This window comes from Schistocerca gregaria, chromosome 5, assembly GCF_023897955.1.
Source record: "Schistocerca gregaria isolate iqSchGreg1 chromosome 5, iqSchGreg1.2, whole genome shotgun sequence".
NCBI lineage: Eukaryota > Metazoa > Arthropoda > Insecta > Orthoptera > Acrididae > Schistocerca > Schistocerca gregaria.
In genome coordinates, this window is record NC_064924.1 from 213822144 (window position 1) to 213846145 (window position 24002).

Sequence of the window (24002 nt, forward strand, 5' to 3'; positions counted from 1 at the left end):
TCTGTAAGAATAAGATAACATGCGTTTAGAAGTAGGAAAACAGAGAAGCACAGCCAGAAATTTGTTAAAAGTTTATGTGAAAACCTTGGGCGTATATACTTGCACAACAACTGAGGAGCTTGACATCTGAAGCAAAGAAATGACTGGGTATGTGTAACTCCTCAACAAACTGCTAGAAGTAGAAATGAAGAACCTTGATGATGCAAAAAACACTAAATTGGAAAACACCATCTCCATTCTAGTGGATTCTGGTGGCTATAAAGTTCCCAAATTTGTCGAGTCCGAGTATGTTGCGCTAAATATAATCGTTCATGATTAAAGTTGTATAAACATTTTTTTATAAAATGAAATACAAATGACCCATTGAAAGCTAATTAACCTTCACATAAAAACTACGAACCTCCCATAAGTATTTCTCACTTTCGGGATTAATACCTGAAATGCTTTGCTTTGAATTGCGAAATAACCTGGTATATAAGTTGCCGGGTATTAGCTAACGAAATTATTGTCAACTTCATCGCTGCAGTTTCCAAAGCAGAAAATCTAAAATCTAGCTTTGACCTGCTTCTGAAATTTGCAAATAAAATGTTCTCGTCGCTTTGCATTTCTCGTACCTCTGTTATTGAGATACTCTTTACTTATACTCACCTTTGTGTTTTATTTTTCTGTCGTCTTTTCATCACAATAAACGCATCACAATCTCCAGAGCAAAGAAGGGGATCCATAGCAGACCGCTTGCGCAAAGAGGCGCCATGTGGATATGTCTCCAGTATAACTATTATAACCATAACATCATACAAACAGGACTTTTACACACCTAAGAAGTGCAAAAGTGGATGCACATAGTGTTCAATAATGTAACAAGTACTTTTTGTGGAACATCCGTTGCGGCTGTAATGAATCATATATCCTGAGACATAAATACGATATTAAGCTAACGAGAATTGTCAGTTCTTGTGTTAACAACATTATCAAATCTTGTATTTTAGTGTACATAACTTCAAACTTACGGTCCACATACGAGCCACCACAACTCCTTAGTATCTGCTACCTTTTCTGGTCATAATTTTTGCGCGTTTCATTATTTGAAAGGATCGTACTTCCATTAAAAATCATTTTAATTGAATCAACCGTGGCTTCTTGGTGAAACATTGTAAATTAACTAAACAAACAATTTTTTTGCCTTGTTTCACAAATTTCATTGTTGTTACTACGCATCCTAGGTTGGCTTGTAACACGAAACCTAGGTTGTGCAGTAACAATAACAAAATTTGTGAAACAAGGCAAAAAGACAGTGTTCAGTAATCGTACTTCCATTGTAGGTGCTCTGTCGATCTGTGTCAAGTTGTTTGTGAACTGAAACAGTTGCATATTTTGTTCCCCGCATTTTATTCTGAAATTTAGGAAGATCTCTTACTGATCAAACAACAAATACTTTATCCTTTCAGTAATTTCAAGGTAGATCGTTATATTTTACATACGAGTACCTTATAAGTTTTGCATTAATCTTTTCATTGTATGAGACCGCATCAGGTGCTTTATACAACGCTCTTGATCTCACGTACATCATCGGCCAGCCTCTGAATGTCCTCAAGCGTATAGGTTTGCCATCTGAAACGCTCATGCCAATACACGCTGAAGTCTTTCGTCTGTGGCGGGATCGAAAACAGCGGCCGATTGCAGTCGACCTTGCTGCCGAGATTTCCAGCAATATACAGCTCCTGCGATATACCGCTCGCGTTTCGAAAGGGGGCAGAGGGGTTATTAATTCAGACAGTGCATTGTTGTAGCATTGTTTTGCTTGTGTAATTGTTATCAGTTTGTGATTTATGCAGGTATTGCCTCTTATATGGCATAATGTTTGATGTCTCGGCAGATTTGGGTGACGATTGTGTGTCAACTGCTTCGACTGTACTGTTTCACAAGAAAACAGATGCCAAAGAAAGCGACTCTCCTAATTGCAACCCGTGAGTTTAACAATTAGCTGTAACTTATAATCGTTGTGAATGGTTGATTACATTGTGAAAAATGTATTTATTTTTCATTAGGCTCAGTTTGCTGTCATATTCGACGCCAGATACAGCGGAAAATAGTTTGCTACATAAGGAAAATAACCGTGGTGCCTCTGAATTCTATGTAACAGAAAAAGATGTTTCAACGGATAATGAATGTGAAGAGGTATCGTAAATAGTTTTCCTGCTTTTGTAAGAAACCACAAATGTTTCTCTTATAAGTAAGTAGAAAATGAGACAATAGAATTATTAATTAATTCTGAAAGCTTCACCCGGACGTGGAAAAGAGATGTGCCGGTAATGTGGCTATCTGCTAGTCACATTTAGTTTACAAACCATTCTAAGAAAGAAGCGTTTTTTAATTATCAGTATACTTGATTTGGCCGCCCTCACATTAGATCTCTCTTAAAAACGCGTCACTTTGGTACGATTTGTATAATAAATTTTTTGGAAGGACGTACGCTATAGAAACGTCTTACTGGTACCGAAAGAGTTTTTGTTGTGTTTGAGGCTTTATTGTTGCAGTTTACTGATATTGTATCTCGCTTGCCGCCTGTTTTGAGTGCCAGGAACTGGTTGTGCAGAAAAATTGGAGAATCGCGGATGCCATATGATACTTATTTCTCTTTTCAGGTAATTCTGTCGGTTTATTGGCGGAAAGGCCTGCTTGGTGCTGCTTATTATACCATGGAAACTTGCCAGGTATGATATGTTTTAGAACGGCAATTATATGATATACAACCCACATACGAAACTGAAACTGCACTTTTTTAAAGTGACTATTTTCTTGCTGCTCTAGGTTCAATGTGGCCTTCTGCCTATGGCGGCAGTCCGTGTAGTTTTTACTTTAATTATTGTACATTAACGCAAATGCAGTGTATAAAATGTAACAAAGTTACTTTCAAAGCAAACTTTAATTCTAGCCAGAAAGTTAAAAGAAAACTTGTTAGTACAGCTGTTAGAAACTAGCTTCAAACTATTTAACCACAAATAAGGAAATGAATGTGATCATTAGTTTTGTGTTGTATCATACATGTACAAATTTTCAGTCTGCACCTCACACAGTAGTAAAGTTGAATCAGTGAAGTTCAGCTTATTAATTTTACAATGTATTTAATTTGAATATTTAAGAAATTTTACCGAATCTGAAGAATAAACACCAGCGAGCATTTTTCTGTCAATTGGCCGGATGCCTGTTGATCTAAAACGACATTGTATCAGCTGGTGCAAGGACCTTCAAATAAGCTTTGCCAAAGTTCTCTGCTAGAGACTGGTGTACCAGTACGCGAATGACGATACATGAAAATATCATTACTTTTGAAGCATTTTATAACTAATCAGGTTTTTTGGGATACAATTTCTTATCAGCTGAAATTTCATTTTTTATGATTTACATTTGCTGCAAAGATTATACACTGCCTCAGAATGTTTTACTGTGGCCTTGTTCATAGGTGCATGGCTATAGGTACAGGCATTACAAGTGGCTCTACATACATATGTTTACAATAATATGTAGTTGTAACTGTAATAACAACATATTCTTGGAAAACCTAGATCTACAATATTTTAATAAAGAATACACTAAATTCTGCCTTGTAAGGTACACTTTGTAGAAACTGATAGTGCTTATGTCAGAAGGAAAAAAAAATGCTGAAATAAAGACAGAAATTTTACTTTAGCAGTGTGAAAATATGAAAAGTCTTCCACCTACCTTAGTGGCTGCAGATTACTTCCAATTGTGAACTGCTGTCCAATTGTTTATAGAGCTGTCAGCCAACTGGTAAGACAAAACTGAATGTCCATCCCCCCCCCCCCCCCCCCAAATAATGTACTTTGCACTAGGTAGAAGGTGACCCTAAGTACTCTAGTCTCCCCTACATATTTTAATATTATTTTTCATATATTCTATTCTCTTATCATTTCCATAACAAATGCCCACTACAGTGATAGTAGTGAGTCGGTGGCTTTGCAGACACTCTAACTGTCAGAGGAAAAATGAAATAGGGAATCGGTAGGTTAGGGTTCAATCCATGTTGGTTGTAGATCAGTCTGGGAAGAGCAGTGTGTACCCAGTAAGACAATGTTGTGAATGCTACTTCATACACCTAAAGTAAATATGAGTGACAACAGTGGCAGCTTGTTTCTAAAATTAGTGATGGTGTTGTACCTCGAAATTTTTAGTCTTTGTTTTGAAATTATGTAATTTAGTTTTCCAGAACATCCAGGGAACCAAGACAAAATTAAGAACAACCCTGTGAAACTGAAACGAGCAAAACAATCTGTTCATACACATGCAGCTAAATGCATTGAACTTGGTGGAGACATTTTTGAACATTTATTGTGAATGTATTGTGAAACTGTACACTCTACAACTTTCTTAACACTGAACTTTGTTTTTTCGGCTTTAACATGAATTCATGTGTGCTATGGTATTAATAAAAGCAGATATCTGACACAATCATACAGTTTCAGTTAACATTATTACCATCATTTTTCCAAAACTAAATTCTCTACAACTTCCGTTGAAAACTTAATGCAGTTGTCTGGAATTTAAAAAACTAACTGGGCCAAGTAGTTAATAAATTAAAAATTTTATGAAATTACATCTTTACTTCTGTGGATGTTCTGGAAAACTACTGCAGATACATGTCTGGGACATGTTTTATTAGCTTCAACAGACCAGTAACAACAAAGATAATGGAAATCGTGCTATACTTTAACCTCATATAGTTCTGTGATTGCTTCATATTAGCAAAGTTCCTAAATTTCAGGCAAAATCTTTTATTAGCGGACATCTGTTTATACGAACTTATTTCTTTAATTGTACTTGTAGGATAACATATTAAAATATTTGCAGATCTTTGTGAATCACCCTGTATAGCTGTACCATGACTGTAAACACTTAAGGATTAAAGGTGACCACTCAACAAAAAGCAGGAGTGTTAAGTTGATGGTAGACACACACAAAAGAAAGAAAACTTGCTAGTTTTTGGAGTTATCCTTTGATGAGCTGGAGTAAAACGCACACCCCTATGACTGTACACAGTGCTGGTACACTTAACAGTCATATTGTAACTTACCTGAACCTAACAAAATAACAGCAACTAAATACAAAACTGAAGGTCATGGTACAAATGTTTTAGCAAAGTTCTTGTAGAATGTAAATACGTTAGGGTTAAAGGAGACCCCTCACCAAAAGCAGGAGCATTGAATTGGCACTGTCCTTTGATAAGCTAGAATATCACACACACACACACACACACACACACACACACACACACACACACACACACACACACACTTGTGCATGCACCTATGCCCCTACATGGTGCTGGGTATGCTTAACAGTGCCAATGCTATTTCGCAGCAGGTGGACTGGTTGTGGTGGGGTAGTGGTGGGTCTGTTGGATAGAGGGAGAGTGAATAGGGAGGCAGGGAGAAGGGTTGGGATGGATGGCTAGTGGCTTGGAAGGAGATGGCTGGTTTGCTGGCTATGAATGTGGGAGGGGGTGGTTGCAGGTACTAAATAGGCTGGCATGATTGTAGCAGCCTGCGGGAAACGGCACATATTGAAAGCAACTTGCGGACATGAATTGGGAGGGTATGACAGGATGGAGGAAGGGAAAATGTTGGATGCTATGTGTGGGGACAGTGAGTGTAAGAGTAACTCCCATCTCCATAGTTCAGAGAAGCTGATGGTGGAGGGAAGGATCCAGATGGCCTGGATTGTGAAGCAGCCATTAAAATTCAGTGTATTGTGATGAGTCTCATGTTGTGCCATTGGGTGGTCAACTTCGTTATTGGCAGCAGTTTGGCAATGGACATTCATTCTGGTGAACAGATGGTTAGTAATAATACTGACATAAGAGCTGTTCAGTATTTGCAGCAGTGTTGATATATAACATGGCTGCTTTCACAGATTGCCCAACCTCTGATAGGGTAGGATAAGCCTGTGATAAGTTTGGCGTTGGTGGTGTTGGGTTGGTGGATTGGGCAGGTCTTAGGCCCCTGTGGCAAAGGGGATGGAGTGGCTTTAGTTTGGACAAGGATGTTATGTAGGTTGTGTGGGTAATACAACTCCACTTTATGAGGGGTGGAAAGAATCTTGGGTAGGACGTCCCCCCGTCTCAAGGCAGGGTGAAGGATAATCAAAGCCCTGGCAGGTGGTAGGTTTCGGTTGTTCCAGTCTAGGCTGACATGGTGACGAGAGGGTTGCTCCTTTGTGGCTAATTCTTAGAGGTGGTGGGAGGACTGGGTCTGTGTGTGGATATGGCAGAGTAAATCTGTTTATGGACTAGGTCTGAGGAGTGTTGCCTGTCTGTGAAGGCCTTTGTAACTCCGTCAGTGTAATGGGCAAGGGAGTTCTTCTCATTGCAGATTCATCATCCAGAGGTGGCTAGGCTGTATAGGAGGAGTGCAACAGTGTCCTTCTGTCCTACACCCCTTCCACCCTACCACTTATGACCAGTTGCTACAATTATGCTGATACATTAGCTGCCACCATCCCCTTCCGCATTCCTAACACTCTGAGCTGCGAGCCACCTATCCAACCTGTACACCTGCTACAAAATAACATTGGCACTGTTAATCTGCCGAGCACCATACAGGGGCATAGGCATGTGTGTGTGTGTGTGTGTGTGTGTGTGTGTGTGTGTGACTTCAGCTTGTCAAAGGATAACTCCTAAAGTTAACAAGTTTTCTTTTGCTTGTGTGCCTATCGACAACTCAATTCTCCTGCATTTTGGTAAGTGGTCCCTTTTTATCCTAAAGTATTTACATTGTTCAAGAACTTTGCTACAGCATTTGTACCATGATCTTCAGTTTTGTGTTCCATTATTGTTATTTTTTTATTCTCATGTAGGCAGCAATATGATTGTACAAAATTATTTTTTGTGTTTTGTGTTAATAAATGTGTGTATTAATGTACTGACTATTTCAAGACTTACATTTTGCTGCTCACCAAACTACTTATTGTCTGGTGTCAATAATTCAAACAATTGCAAAGACAGTTCAGAATGCCAACAGCCGAACTCATGGAGCTTTTTGAGATCTTGATTGTGTGCAGTTTATGGAACAACAGGAAGTGTCAGAAGAACATCGCAGTTTGTTACAATGGCTGACAAATTGCAACACTACATCATTGGATAAAAAAATCATGTGTTTCCTGTATTTGAAAGAAAAAGGAGTGATGGGACACATACCTGTGCTGCTGCCTAGATCAACATTTCGAGGCACACGTGGTAGCAGATGACTACTAGAGATGGGTGTATTTCCTGACATGGATTGGCATTGACACATTTAATCTATTGAAGGAACTATGTGGACAGAAGGTTCTCAATGGGGAAAATTAATCTGAGCTGGTTAAGCAACTATTGACCCATTTTCAAGGAAAATCGTGTGTGCCGGTGGCCACTTGCAATTTCCTCAGCACCAAAAAGAAGTCTGGACAGAATAGCGTGGTTTTTGAATGGACTGCAGTTTCATATGTGATCATGATGTCCAGGAAATTATCTTTAATGGCAGATCGATCAGAGGTCTTGTTAGACTGTCTACCCCTCATGATACTGTGCAGAATTTGGCTCTGCAATACAGCAGTCCTTCATTGAATGGGGTTTTAAAGATTACCAAAACATATGAAGCTACTTGTCAAACAGTGAAAAAAATCAGGCCTGAAAATACAGAAGATTCACATGAAATTTTTCCAATGACCCGCCACTACAAAACGAAATGGCCACATACAAGAAGCTCATCAAACGAAAGGAACTCTAAGCAGGAAAAATATAAGTCTTGCACAAAATGTGGAGTGAACTAAAGCCGAAATGAATGTAAATTCAGAAATGCAGTGTGCGGTATGTTGTGGGACTGAACACAATAGAAACACAGTTATGAGGAACAAACAAGTATTTATTTGGTCATGGTGTGACAGCACAACAATTAAAAGGTCACAAAGTGATAGCATACAGGAAATGTACAAACTAAGGAGAAGACATACTGACAGGTACAACTCTTGACATTACAGACTAATAAGGAGTACAGAATGTCGGCTGGAGTCGGTCTACGGACATATAAAGAGCATTTTGCTCAGCAGGGGCTTCTGGCTCTTGAATGCAGGCAATTGAGGCTCCAGACCGCAATCAGCAGGCCCAAACCAGCCGAATGGTGCACTACTCAAATTATGTGGAGCACGCAGTGTTGGCAGCTAAGATATAGTAACATAAGGGTTTCTACACAATGTCCGCAAGAGATTGGTCACATATCCACCTCCTTTCTGTGAAGAAATAAAAATTCTTTTACTGCCAAGAAACAGCATTCTAACTCATGAATCAGGAAAACACAGAATGAAGCAAATGAAGTTGCATTGGCTGAAGAAATCATCAGCCATGAAGATGCAGGAAAGATGTACAAACCATGGGAAATCAGTGGCTGCACATTGAAATTTCTGCTGGATACTACTACATCTTGCTCACTAATAAACCTGAATGCTTACAAATTGCTGCGATCACCAGAATTCAACACTGAAACTATTCAGAGGAGTCTAGAGTAACTTTAAAGGAAAGTGGTCAAACAGAATGGAACAACCAGAGCTTCAATTTATGATTATCAACTCATGAAAAACAGCAAATCTCAATCCCTTCAATTTAAATATTAGTGAAAATAAGTCAAAGATCCATCAAAGAAGGAGTCTGGAAGCCAGTGAAGACGAGGCAATGTGTAATGTCACCAGTTTTTCTAGTTGATAGTTGATAGATTAGTATTGATCGACCCTGGCTAGAGTGATGATAATGTTATTTGGTAAAGTTGCCGTTACAAAAAACAGTGCTGAACTGAACTCTCGACGTGTGTGTGATATTTACTTCACCAATTGTGATCAATATTACGCTACTCGTCGTGATCAGCATTAATGATAAATTCAATTCAATTTCACCGACACCCAACTTCCTCATAGTTTGCTTGTAATTTCAAATCTCTAGTAAGTCATAACATTGAGATTGCTTCCCAACATGAAAAAGTTTCTATATATGCGCCGAGCGCTTCAGTCAAATATTATCGCAGCACGAAAAGATCACAGTTATGTTTCTAAACAGATTTGTAATTTGGAATCACAAATGTCTAAATCGGCACGAAAGGGTGGTTTATTTCACAAAAACAATCACTTCCTAATAAGGCCGTGAGGAAGAAGCTTTCCCAGGTTGGGGGAATTTATAAATTGTCTGCTTTAAAGCTATTGCCAAGTTCCAGAGTTCATTAGAAATTATGAATTAACTTAATTGTTTATCACTGTTCAATGCCTAACTAGAACTGCGTTTGAGTTTTCTAATTAAAAAGTTCACTTCGGTTTAATATAAGGTAGCCCTCTATCTGAATTCTAAACGATGTTATAATTGAGGTCAATGTTTTGTTTCACTGCGTCTTAGTAGATCGCAATTATCAATCCTCGAAAAACAATCTAACCGCACCTACATGTACGAGTATTCAAACAAGTCTGACCAGCTTCGACTAACTCTCGTAATTTTGTGACAATAAATCAAATTTTCCTTAGCCATTACTCACGATTCACAAAGAGTACTCACACAGAGTATTCTTTGAGATCATTGATCCTACTTTGCTAATTTTAATTATAATGATTCTGCTATTTACTATGATTTTGATTTTGAGTTTACTGAGATCCTATCTTTCTTTTGTAAGTTGATAAATTACTAAGTATAAGGTTCGTGTTTCAATTATTATCCAAATAATAGTGTCAAATGGAACTTTGGTTACTTGTTCAGTTTTCATGGAATTTGGAACTTGTTTTGGGGAAATTTTTGGGGTATTGGTTGCTATTTTTTCTGTTTTCAATTTTCATCTGAGGAAGTGGCATTACAAGTGGCCTACACCAATTGTGGCTGTACCAAAGCCAAATGGATCAGTAAGAATCTGAGGAGATTTCAAAGTGACTGTAAATTTGCTGCAGGAAATAGATCAGTATCCAGTTTCAAGCCCTGAAGAGCTCTCAAAAAATCGTAAATGGCAATTGTTTTACAAAAATAGATTTTTCCAGACGGAACTCAGTGAAGAATCCAAGAAAGAGTTTCATTAGTCCACTGTTCAAATACCATGCCAAGATTATCATTTGGCATAATAAGTTCTCCTCAATATACCAGCAATTTTTGAAGCAGATCACTAGTACCATTCCTGAATGTGCCAGTTACTTGGACACTGTAATTATCACATCCAAAAATATGGATAAGGAATTTGGACATATTTTTCACATGATGTGAAGAGAAAATGGCATCAGATGCTAAAGAAATATGCTGGAATTCTTCAAAAAGAAAGTAGAACACGTAGGTCACATCATTGATGCAGATGGAATCCAACCACCCGAAGCTAATGTGGAACAAATTAAAGACCTGTCTCATAAAGAGAATATTCAGAAACTAGAATCTTTTATTAAAAGAGTAAATTACTATAACAAATTCATCAAAGGATGTACTGAAATCGCTGTAGCACTACTTACTGCTAAAGAAAAATTCACAGTTCAGATAAACTAAACAAGAAGAACCAGCATTTTTGAAGCTTAAGAAGATAATTATAAAAGAAACTAAATTGGTGCACTTTGACCAAGCTCAAACTTTGTGATTACCCACTGATGCATCATGATATGGAATCAGAGCACTGTTGTCTCACAAGCATTCAGGTGGGAAAAAAACCATTACCTTTGCTTCCAAAACTTAAAATGAAAATCAGGCCATTTACACCCAGATTGAAAAAGAGGCGCTATCCATAATTTATGATGCCAAGAAACTTCACTAATACGAGTATGAAAGAAGTTTTGAACTGATCACAGATTACAAGGCTCTGGTTTAAGTATTCCATTCTAGCAAAAAGCTTCCATAAAGACAGTTGAGAGACTACAAACCTGGGCAATCACATTAGTAGAACATAACTATGAAATCAGGTACAGGCCTACAGAAAAAATTGCAATGCTGACGCCTTACCAATGCTGCCTGCCAGTCAAGATGAAAAAATCGATATATCAGAACAATCCTGCTTGCAGCATGATGAAGAAATTAATGAACAGATGAATTCATTCCCAGTTGATCACAGAAAAATTTGAGAAGCAATGAGTGAAGATCAGCACTAAAAAACGTGTCTGCATTTTGTGAAAAATGAATGGCCAGATTATTTTCCAAAATAATAAAAATTGCAGCTCCATTTTAAAAAAAGACTGCCACCAGCACCAGCTGTAGTTTATTGCTTCTTCAGGCAAATTTCACAAGGGTTATACCCGAATGCGCCAAAAGAAAATTTTGGAGATACTCTTCATGATGGGCATTGGGGCATCATCAGAATGAAATAAATGGCAAGAAGGCTTTTTTGGTGGCCAAAAGTGGACAAAGAAACTGAAGAAATGGTTTCACAGTGCCATCCTTGTCACATGACAAAACTAAATCCCAAAAAGATTTTCAAAACTGGCACCAAGCAACAGAACCTTGGGGAAGAATTCCCATAGATTACGCTGTACCAATTTGGGATGCATCATGATTCATATGTGTGGACACATACTCACAGTTGCCACATACATATATTTGAAATGACACAAATGACTTCAGAAGCCACAATAAATGCACTAAAAATTGTTTGCCATAGAAGGAATCCCCAAGACCATAGTTTCTGACATTGGCATACGATTTGTATCAAAGGAATTCAAAGATTTCTGTGGCAAGAACCTGATTATAGCTCTGTTTCACTCCCCTTCAAATGGTGAAGCAGAAAAATATGTCAGGACTGGCAAGGAAACCATGGAAAAGCCTAACTTGGGGAGGAGAGAACAAGCAAGATGCTCTGTAAAAAATACTGATTACTTATCATACAACTCCAAACACAATAACTGGAAAATCATATGCTGAACTACTTAATGGCCAACAGCCAAGGATCACATTGTCCCTTATCCACCCCTTGAATGAGGAGGCAAAGCCAGAGAAGAGTTCAAAGTTCCAAGTTGGTGACCAAGCACAGAATTTTCCAAGTGGCCACCCATGGATCATTGGCAGTGTAATCAGACAGCTGGGAAATACACTGTACACCATGAAACTGTCTTATGGAACTGTCAAAAGGCATCAAAACCAACGCAGAAAATGCAGTACCCTGAAGAACAGTTGTCATCGTACAACTGAAGTGCGGAACTGAATGGCGTGTAATTTGGCAAAGATTTATTGATATGTGGTTAGGCACAGCCCATCCTCAAATTAGCTAGAGTGGGAATGTTTATAGTTCAACTTCTCAACATCAGAATAGAATTTCTATAGAAGTGACATGGCTTTCAGTTTCGTATGAAGTTTTTGTTATTTTACTACTATTGTATGGGTTACAGTATGATTGTACAGAATTACTACTTTGCATTTGGTGTTAATAAAAGTTGGAGTATTTCAAGAATTACAGTTATGTGGGTGCTAACCAAATAACTTGTGTGTGTATATATAAAACACACAAACACACACACAGAATTTGAGCTTTCGCAACCGGCGGCTGCTTTGTCAGGAAAGAGGAAAGGAAAAGGAAAGATGAAAGGATGTGGGTTGTAAGGGAGAGGGTAATGAGTCATTCCAATCCCGGGAGCGGAAAGGGGGAAAAAAGGAAAGGGGGAAAAAAGGATAGGTATATACTCGCGCGCGCGCGCACACACACACACACACACACACACACACACACACACACACACACACACACACACACACGCATATCCATCCATACATACACAGACACAAGCAGACATATTTAAAGGCAAAGAGTATGGGCAGAGATGTAAGTCAAGGCGGAAGTGTGGAGGCAAAGATGATGTTGAATGACAGGGGAGGTATGAGTGGCGGCAACTTGAAATTAGCGGAGATTGAGGCCTGGTGGATAACGGGAAGAGAGGATATATTGAAGGGCAAGTTCCCATCTCCGGAGTTCGGATAGGTTGGTGTTGGTGGGAAGTATCCAGATAACTCGGACGGTGTAACACTGTGCCAAGATGTGCTGGCTATGCACCAAGGCATGTTTAGCCACAGGGTGATCCTCATTACCAACAAACACTGTCTGCCTGTGTCCATTCATGCGAATGGACAGTTTGTTGCTGGTCATTCCCACATAGAAAGCGTCACAGTGTAGGCAGGTCAGTTGATAAATCACGTGGGTGCTTTCACACGTGGCTCTGCCTTTGATCGTGTACACCTTCCGGGTTACAGGACTGGAGTAGGGGGTGGTGGGAGGGTGCATAGGACAGGTTTTACACCGGGAGCGGTTGCAAGGGTAGGAGCCAGAGGGTAGGGAAGGTGCTTTGGGGATTTCATAGGGATGAACCAAGAGGTTATGAAGGTTAGGTGGACGGCGGTAAGACACTCTTGGTGGAGTGGGAAGGATTTCATGAAGGATGGATCTCATTTCGGGGCAGGATTTTAGGAAGTCGTATCTCTGCTGGAGAGCCACATTCAAAGTCTGATCCAGTCCCGGGAAGTATCCTGTCACAAGTGGGGCACTTTTGGGGTACTTCTGTGAGAGGTTCTGGGTTTGAGGGGATGAGGAAGTGGCTCTAGTTATCTGCTTCTGTACTAGGTCGGGAAGGTAGTTGCGGGATGCGAAAGCTGTTTTCAGGTTGTTGGTGTAATCGTTCAAGGATTCCGGACTGGAGCAGATTCGTTTGCCACGAAGACCTAGGCTGTAGGGAAGGGACCGTTTGATGTGGAATAGGTGGCAGCTGTCATAATGGCGGTACTGTTCCTTGTTGGTGGGTTTGATGTGGATGGACGTGTGAAGCTGGCCATTGGACAGATGGAGGTCAACGTCAAGGAAAGTGGCATGGGTTTTGGAGTTGGACCAGGTGAAGAGGAAATTCTGGAGTTCTTCTTCACTGTGAGTCCAGATCATGAAGATGTCATCAATAAATATGTACCAAACTTTGGGTTGGCAGGCCTGGGTAACAAAGAAGGCTTCCTCTAAGCGACCTATGAATAGGTTGACGTACGTGGGGGCCATCCTGGTACCCATGGCTTTTTCCTTTAATTGTTGGTATGTCTGGCCTTCAAAAGTGAAGAAGTTGTGGGTCAGGATGAAGCTGGCTAAGGTAATGAGGAGAGAGGTTTTAGGTAGGGTGGCAGGTGATCGGTGTGAAAGGAAGTGCTCCATCGCAGTGAGGCCCTGGACATGCGGAATATTTGTGTATAAGGAAGTGGCATCAATGGTAACAAGGATGGTTTCCGGGGATAACAGATTGGGTAAGGATGCCAGGCGTTCGAGAAAGTGGTTGGTGTCCTTGATGAAGGATGGGAGACTGCATGTAATGGGTTGAAGGTGTTGATCTACGTAGGCAAAGATACGTTCTGTGGGGACTTGGTAACCAGCTACAATGGGGCGGCTGGGATGATTGGGTTTGTGAATTTTAGGAAGAAGGTAGAAGGTAGGGGTACGGGATGTCGGTGGGAGGTTGATGGAGTCAGGTGAAAGGTTTTGTAGGGGGCCTAAGGTTCTGAGGATTCCTTGAAGCTCTGCCTGGACATCAGGAATGGGATTACCTTGGCAAACTTTGTATGTGGTGTTGTCTGAAAGTTGACACAGTCCCTCAGCCACATACTCCCAACGATCAAGTACGACGGTCGTGGAACACTTGTCCGCCGTAAGAATGACGATGGATCGGTCAGCCTTCAGATCACGGATAGCTTGGGCTTCAGCAGTGGTGATGTTGGGAGTAGGTTTAAGGTTTTTTAAGAAGGATTGAGAGGCAAGGCTGGAAGTCAGAAGTTCCTGTAAGGTTTGGAGAGGGTGATTTTGAGGAAGAGGAGGTGGGTCCCGCTGTGACAGAGGACGAAGGTGTACACGATCAAAGGCAGAGCCACATGTGAAAGCACCCACGTGATTTACCAACTGATCTGCCTACACAGTGAAGTTTTCTATGTGGGAATGACCAGCAACAAACTGTCCATTCACATGAATGGACACACACACACACACACACACACACACACACACACACACACACACACACACACATATCCATCCATACATACACAGACACAAGCAGACATATTTCCATACATATTTGCAATCCATGAGTGACCCAGCAGACGTCAATACGGTAATCGATTTCTTGCAGTACCCGGCCCAGCATGGCATCATCAGCTGTGACAGTCACTTCCCGTATTCTCTTCCGGAACTCTGCTACATCACATGGTAGAGGCGGTACGTACACCAAATCTTTAGTCACTGACTATTGACAAATTACTAAACTTCGCTGTGCTGGTATACATTGGGTGAGGGGTGGATTTTCAGGGTTTCTCTTCGAAATGACATATGTATGATCTTCTTCTTGCATTACGGCCGCTGTAGGACCACGGGTAGCCCCTTCGTAGACTGCATTTTCGTCTTCTTCTCCCAGAACCTCTTCATTCTTTCTCTTTTTCTCTCGCGCTCTTCTTCCGAGATCTTCGGTGTCCTTTTCTCCTGTTGGCTCCACTGGTGACACTCTTAATATTTTCCTGTATTCTTCTCTGTCGTTTATCTCCGGCATATTGGTCGGTGTATATTTGTTCCTCCAATTTTCCTTTCCTTTGACCTTGATCCCCAGTTCCTACTTGGTTCCTGTTTTTCCCCTTGTCCTCCCTGTTGTTTCCCACACTCTCTTCGTCATTCTGTCCATACTCATTACATGTCCAGCAAACCTTGCCATTTTGAGTCTGATTTCCTCGGATATTGTTCTCATGTTCCGGTACAATTCGTCCCTAGCTATATATGATATCTGCACAATGTTTGGTTCTTGTGCAATATATCATTGAAAGTTTTACTGGACTTCATGTACACCCTCTACACGGAACAAAATGCTACATGGAATGAGCCATACGAGCACTAGAAAAGAAGTAAATTGTAGCATTTGAGCTATGGTATTATCAGAGAATGCTAAAAATATCATGGACTGACAGAATAACCAATGAAAAAGTCTTGGCACAGTTAAGAATGAAAGCTGAACTATGGAGGAGGGTTGCATTGATTGGCTATGTTCTAAGACATGAATGACTGATAAATGCTGTTTTTGAAGGGATATTAGAAGGGAAAAAAAAGTCGAGGTTGATTCCACCTAAATTTTATTGACCAGAAATAAAAGAAAAAAAGTTGCAGAAGCTACATTAAGATGAAGAGACTTGTGGAAGACCAAATACGTAAAATGGCCACTGGAAACCAACCTGTAGGCTGATCACAGAAGAAGAAGGTTTTTCCTAAAACAAGTGAACTTCATAAAAACACACAGTTTGCTGTATTACATACGTATAAATAATTTCAATAATTATCAGTGTGAGAAGATTAACACTAGTCATAATTTGTTGTTAGTGTACTTTACAGAAATAGCCTGAATGTATAATTCATGTCTTGTTCCACATCCTGAAGACTCTCCTCAATGATGGGATTTAAGTCTCATGACAGATTAATTCCATGAATTCTCATGTTTTCTAATTGTGATTGTAACTTGCTAAAATGATTCATAGCTTTTTCCACTCACACATGGTCAATTGTATTTAATAATGAAATATTGTTGTTTGAAGTTAGTGGTCTTTATTTGACTTAAACAACTTAACAGCTTTTTTTCCTGTTTAGATTACCGTGATGAATGATATAGTTGATGTTAATCCGGAATTTAACATCCTCCACAGTTTGTTTTATCAAGTACATCCCACTAAAGTTATTACAAGCAGTAAATTGTCACCAAAATTTATATCTGCAATAAAAGTTTTATTATGTGGTGATACAGAAGACATACACCCTGGAAAAGACTTATCTGACCAAAGCAAGCTTATTTTATTGCCTGGGAAGAACTTTCGTAAGTATTAGAATTTAACATATACTTTTCTGAGTAGGTAATAAACATGACAGTCTATTGTGACAAACACATTGTGCCTTAAAAGTGCACATACAAAAGGGAAAAGCAATGGGAATAGGTTAACTTTATACACAAAGCTCTACCATTATTGAAAAAAATGTAATGATAACTAATGGAGTAAATGTAATGTATGAGGCTTCCAGTCATTGTCTTTTAATTCACATAATGTTAAAATGTCATGAATTGTACAATAAGGAATTGCAGTGAACCAATTAATTAGGACTTTCACTCTCCAATTTTGCCCAATTTATGTAATTTTCATTATGCTGCACCTACACCTAGTCTTAGAATAAAAATCTAATTAAAATGTTTACAATTCTCTCATGACATTGCAGTCATGTACTGCAACTGCCATTAGAGAAAATGTTTATAAGTACAGTATTTCCCCAGAGTTACACAATAGGTGGGACTGAGCAATAACCATGTAAGTTGAATTCGCATAAATCAGGGTCCAAGTTTGCATATAAATACAGTCCAATTATGTTCAATTGAGACGAAAGGCTAAAGAAAACAATGTAACTTATGGATAAAAGTTTAATAAAGTGTTCAATAACACAACAAATTGCATTGCAGTACAGTGTTATGAATTGCAACAATATCAACCAAAGTTATTGTGACATAAAAGACTTCATAAAATCTACCAGTATCACCTGTCAAGTCAAATTTATTTTCTTCTCGTGAAAAATGTCCTCATAACACACTAATAAAGCTTCTTTTCCCCATTTTGTAGCAGAATTGCACATTTCAGTGTAGTCTATTTTTACTAAAATTTGTAACCAGTTTTCAATTGAACTGAGGTCTTCTATCAAGTTTGCAACTGTCATTTGATCTTCTGATTGAACTGATTCTAAAGAATCAAGTTGTTCAATGTTTTCCTCTTGCTCTTTATTTCTATAAGTTCATCAGTTGTCAGTTCCTGATTGTGTGAATCCAGCAGGTCTTGGGTTGAAATTAAGAGTAACAAGGGGACGACCTAGTGTGTTGCCTATTAATAGCATCATTTTAAATGGGATTTGTTTTAATTAGCAATAACGTTCTACTTCGTGTATGAAGTGTTGACCAAACGAGTCTTCAAAAAGAGAAGTTGTCTTCCAGGCTGTAGCATTCAGCATCCAACTCATAGGCAACCTGTCTTTAAATATATTTTTTAAAGCTCTTCGATTTTCTGAGTGATAAACATAGAGAGGTTTTAATTTACAATAACCAGCAGCAGTTGAGCCAACCATCGCTGTCTGTTGATCATTATCAGTTTTTTCTTTACCTTTTATAATTGTTATGGCTGTTGATTCTGTTAGATCAAACATCTTTTAAAATCGACAGATTTTTGCATCAAAGTCTTTGTTAGCTGAATTTACATTCTATACATAACATTTTTTTTCTAGTTTTATGCATATGAAGCAGTTCTGCTTCACTTTTGGATGACATAGTTAGAATCTGTTGATAGATTCTATCTAAGTGGACAAAACAATTCTGCAGAAAACACGTCCAAACTGTCGGAAGCTGAATACTGTATGGGCTAAGTGGGGAAATAAAAGTGTGAAACAGAAAAAATGTTGCATAAAACAGTGTAAGGTAAGCTGAGGAAGAAGTACACAATATCAAATGAGCTTTAACGTGGCTGCCTAATACTAAACGAGTGTTCAGGTGGATGCTATCCCCTGCTCTTGTCTTAGCCCCAGAAGTATGTAAAAATTAATTGGTTATTGCAGATTTTGTAGAAGTAACTAGGCATTCTGGGTTTTGTTAGTTTTACGCCAAATAAATGAACATGAAGGCCCAGAATGGTACTCTAAACGTAGAGTGCTTTGGTCCCCAAAAATTGTAAGTTGCTGTTACATGAGAAAAAGTCCTAATACGAAAATTACTAGATTCAGATTAGTATAACCGTTGCTGGTTAGACAGTGTAGCATGTTAGTGCCACATCCCAGCACAGGTAGGTTGGTTGATTCTGGGGAGGGGACCAAACTGCAAGGTCACAGTCCCCCTGGCATTTGCCTGAAGTGATTTAGGGAAATCACGGGAAACGTAAATCGGGATAGATGGACACGGGTTTGAACCATCGTCCTCCCGAATGCAAGTCCAGTGTGCCAACCACTGCGCCACATCGCTCGATCCCAACACTTGTTCAGGCTACCAATGTAGAGTTGGTATGGCCTGCATGACGCAGGCAAGATGTTGACGAGAAGATTGTTCTGTTGTGATTTTCCCTAATTAACATTTAAAATGGAGTTGAGAGGGAGTAGAACCTTTGTTGTTTAGAATTGATGCTGGGAAATGGAGAAGAATATTTAATAGGGTTGGTGACCTGCCAAAGTAGCAAGTGATTGAACTCTTTAAGCAGATTCATTTACCAGTAGACATATTTATATGTAAGATGTCTGCCCGCGGAATCTACTAACACATATACATCAACTGGAGCCCTTTTCACTGTGATTTCATCCTGCTAAATGTGGGCTTCCCACTATCAAGACACAAGAGCCATCTATCTTTCTGTTATAATCGCTGTTAAATGCACTATCTAGGGTGCCTCACTCAGAGACAAGTGCACATGTTGCCACATGTTCTGCAATCTTCTGAATCACTGACCATTTGATCTAATTAATATATGACAGGTCCCTTGGCCTAAGTCGTAGGAGACAAGTACCAGTCCCTACTCCTTCCCTACTCCTACTAGCAAGTGAATTCTACTCCATGGTATTTGAGATAGGGATGGCTCGTCACTGTTCAACACTATTCAATGAAATGTATGTTGTACACTTGTAAGATTGCTACTTATCTATCAGTTGTAGTTATGCCACCGGAGTAATAATGTGTTCTAGTGGACGAAGTGTGAGAGTTTGATCAGTAGCTGCTGTGGTTTGCCAATGTTTCTGACTCCTGCCTTGGCTTACCAAGCTTGTTACTGCTTGGATGTTTCATTGATACTCTTAACACGCCGGCTGTCGCTGCCCTTTTAAGCACTTATTTAGGGTCTTTTCCACTCAGGTATGATTGTACGCAACGCCCTTCATTGTATTTTTGGCTTGCTAGAATATTCTGCCCCACAAGAATGTCTTGACTTCTGTCTAATAGATAAAGCTCTCCTCATAAAGACGAGAACATTGAGGAATTTCTAAAGAAATTAGAGAATGAAATTACAGATATGGAAGTGATAGTGATGCACAGATGGGCAAGGAAAGACTAGGGAGAGATGATTGGTCTGTATGGATATGGAAAAAAATAAGAAAGAAGTTGATCGAGTTCTGCGAAAGAAATGGTTCCATCATGAACAACACATGGTTCAGGAAGAAAAAGAGCCAGAAGATAACAAGATATGGGTGGGGTGGGAGAAGGATAAAAACTCTCATTGACTACTTTCTGATGGTAAAGTAAAACTGTTGACAGTTGATGGATGTAACTGCACTCCTAGGAGAAGCTTTTGATGGTGACCATTGAGTAATGGTGGCAAAGACGAGAATGGGTAAAATGAGAGGAATAAAGACAAAATGGGAGAAAAAAAATAAAAGTATGGGAACTAAAAGATAGGAAGGTACAAGAAAAGTTCAGATGGTTACTTATGTTCAAAGTCACAAGCACTGAATGTGGAAGTGTGGAAGAGGAATGAGGTAAGTTCTTAGAGGCATTTCAGACTGTGCAGAGAACACTTGTGGCAGAATGCCTGAAAGGGCAAAGCATAAGGAAACACTGTGATGGAATGAGCAAGTGAAAGAAGTATTACAAGGAAAAAAGAAAGTGTGGCATGAGCGGAAAAGAGGCAAAAAGGAAGAAAATACGATTAAATACCAGGAAAGTAAAAAGAAGTATGCGAAAGTGGTAGTGACAAAAAAGAGGAAGAGCATGGAGGCATTTACAAATGAGTTGGAGTAGGATGTTACTGGGGGTAAAAGAATGCTGTATGGAATTACAAGGAGTAAGAGGAGGGAAAGCACTTACACAAAGCTGGTGAAAGTGGAAAATGGAGAACTAACAAAACCAACCAGAGGAGATAGGAAAAGATGGAAAGAGTACTTTGACAAATGGCTAAATGTGAAAAACAATGTTGAAAAGAAAATAAAAGTTTGGCATGGGGACCTGGGCCTGAAAGTCGAGAAAGACAGGAAAAGCTCCTTGGTTAGATGAAGTAAGTGTGGATATGATAAAGGCAGCTGCACCTACTGGCTACAATGGCTGTGTAGATTGCTAAGGTGCCTATTGGCTCAGAAATGTGTGCCTTCGATGAAAAGGGATAGTAATTTCAATGTTCAAGAAAGGAAATCAAAAAAACTGTGTGATAACTATTGAGGAACCACACTCATATCACAAGTGGAAAGGAAAGAAGATTGAGGGAAAGAATGTCAATTAGAAAAGGAGCAGTATGGTTTTCAACATGATAGATTAACAGTGGATCCAATCTTTCATATGAGACAGTTGACGGAAAAAGTATGGGAGAGATCTGGTGATGACATTTCTTGACATAGTGGAGGCTGACGATAGTGTCCCCAAGAAATGCTAAGAGAAACCTAGAAGAGGAAGGGAGCTGGAAAACAGCCAATTGATATCTTTTAAGCAATATGTGACAAAAGCTTCAGGTGTTTCCAGACTCAAGTTGGAAAAAACTGATTAGTTTAGGACTTTTACGGGGTTCAGGCAAGGATGCTGATACCTGAAATTGTGAAGAGACAAAAGAAGCTCATAGAGGAAGAGAGATAAAGTTATTGCTATGTTCTGATGATATTGTGGTGTGGGGAACCAACAGAAAGGAGGTACACGGACAAATAGACATGTTAATTGAAAAATCAAGAGATACTGAATAATTGCAGCGTGGAGAAAAGCAAGACTATGGTGGTAACCAAAGGAGACAGGGAAGAGTAGAAATGAAAGGTGGAAGAATACCAAAATGAGTGAAGGCCAAGTTTGAGGGCAAGAGGGAGACCTAGATCAAGATTGATTGAATCAATAAAGACCAGTTTAAGACGAAGGAATCTGGACAGGAAAAGAACAATTATAGAAGAATAATGGCAGACAGACAGAGGAAAAGTGGAGAAGTACCAATAATGTCGCAATGCGCCCTGATGCTGTAAAGGGGAAATAAAGATGACAATGATGATACATGGCACTTAGGTGTATTTTTTTTTTTCATGAGTGCAGCCTCAAACCTTCATCTTCATAGCTCGCTGACAAGTAGTAGCCATATGCTGGTGTCCTGCCTGTCCTTCAGGTGATAACCCGATGAACAGCTGGATCCAAATGCGATATCTTTTCCAAATATCCTGCCCGCTGTTCCATACCTTGCAGTTTACTCAGGCCCGTCCATCCAGTGACGCTGGCATGCCTGTCAAGAACATTTGCCTGAATCTTTTTCCTCATAATATGGTGTACAACTAAAATATTTCTTTGTTAAGACATATTCTCCCAAAAATACATTTGTGTGCCCTACACAAGGTGCCATTAATACAATAAAAATTTTACATGACTCACTTATACTATCCTGAAAGAAAACAGTTACTTTTATACATTATCTGTTTTTTATGATTACTCTGTCATCCATTCTCTAGGATGCCTATAATATATCACCATTTTCTTGTCTCTCTATTACTCACAGCTAGGCAATCTAGTTGTTTCTGGTGAACTCACTACAATTATCTTCACACAAATGGAATGACAACAGTTTCCTTGTCCAAGTTAATCAAATGATTTCTTATATAAATATTTTCAACAATTATATTTGCATCTTATAATATACAAAATTCACCTCATCCAATACTTGGAGCAATATATTGCTAATTTCTCCTACAAAATTAAGATTTCCTCTCTTCTGTCTGGTGTATTAGGAACTTTATTTCCTGTGATCTCTCTACATTGTGTGTAACCCCATTAATCATAATATTACATCTGTTTTACTGCTGTTTAAATTCTCCAGTTTATCCTTACATTGTTGAACTGCTTTCAATCACACTCTCTTTAAGCTGTTAAATGTTTCATCCCATGTTGTCAAGATTTACAGATTACCAACTTTCAAACTTCATAGAAGTCCTCATGTGAAACTTTCAGGACTAGCACTCCTAGAAGAAATCATATTGCAGAGATACGGCTTAGCCACTGGCTGAGTAAGGTAGGAGACGAGGTACTGGTGAAAGTAAAGCTGTGCAGCAGATAACCCGTATGTGTTCCCTTGTTGATGCAACATCATTGTATGTTAAGATCGCAATGAGCTGGGGATCATGAAGATTGGACTATTCAGTGGAAATATGTTGTCTTGACAGATGATTCACATTTCTTGTTACGCCAAGTCAATGGTCGTATCTGGATACACGGTCGTCCAGGCAAACAGAAGCTCAAAACATGCACTACACCATAGACATAGGCTCATGTAGGCTGTATTTTGCTGCGGGAGATTTTTACCTGGCTTTCCATATGTGGCAGTAGTCAAAGGCACCATGACAGCTGTGGACTATGTGTATATTAATTGCAGATCACCAACATCTCTTCATGCTTGATGTCTTTCCTGATAGCAATGGCATCTTCCAGGATAGCTGTCTGTGTCGTAAAACCAGAATCACGCCACAGTGGTTTGAATATCATGGTAGTGGACTCACTTTGATGTATTAGCCATCAAATTTGCCTGATTGGAACCTGATGGAACACATCTGGGTCACTATAGGGAGCAGCAAGCACCCATGAACCTCCGGCCTATAATGTCAGGGAATTGCACAACCTGTGCATATACATCTTGTGCCACATACCTGCAGAAACCTACTAGGGTCTGTTGAATCCATGGCATGCAGAATCGCTACTGTATTGTGTTGCAAAGGTGGATGAACATGCTATGAATCAAGTTGTCATAATGTTTTGGCTCATTTGTATGGTTAAGCAGAACACTTTATGAATCTGTGAATTCATTTAGTGGTAGTATTTAGCAATTGCTTATAGTGTAGACTATATAGCTCCAATTTAGCTCTTAAATGATTGTTGACACTGTGTAGATGTGAAGTTGCAGAACAGCTTTGTTAGAACAGTGTAGCCACTCCTCCTTGTTGTGCATATCAAGTTTTGTAATTATTACTTTCCTTTGCAGTGTATTTGGTAACTTCACATGCATACATATAGAAAAATGCCTGTATGTT

At 39.3% G+C, this 24002-nt stretch overlaps 1 protein-coding gene across 1 annotated transcript in view; it reads left to right on the forward strand.

The window, feature by feature from the left end:
• Positions 1 to 1857: 1857 nt before the first annotated feature.
• The window catches only part of LOC126273290 (mutS protein homolog 5-like), a 260615-nt gene continuing 238470 nt past the window's right edge, over positions 1858 to 24002 (forward strand). Inside the window, exons 1-4 of the mRNA XM_049976835.1 lie at positions 1858 to 1967; positions 2049 to 2178; positions 2646 to 2714; positions 16617 to 16839. Of these exons, the coding sequence (XP_049832792.1) occupies positions 1858 to 1967; positions 2049 to 2178; positions 2646 to 2714; positions 16617 to 16839 (532 nt within the window). The remainder of the gene's footprint in view (positions 1968 to 2048; positions 2179 to 2645; positions 2715 to 16616; positions 16840 to 24002) is intronic.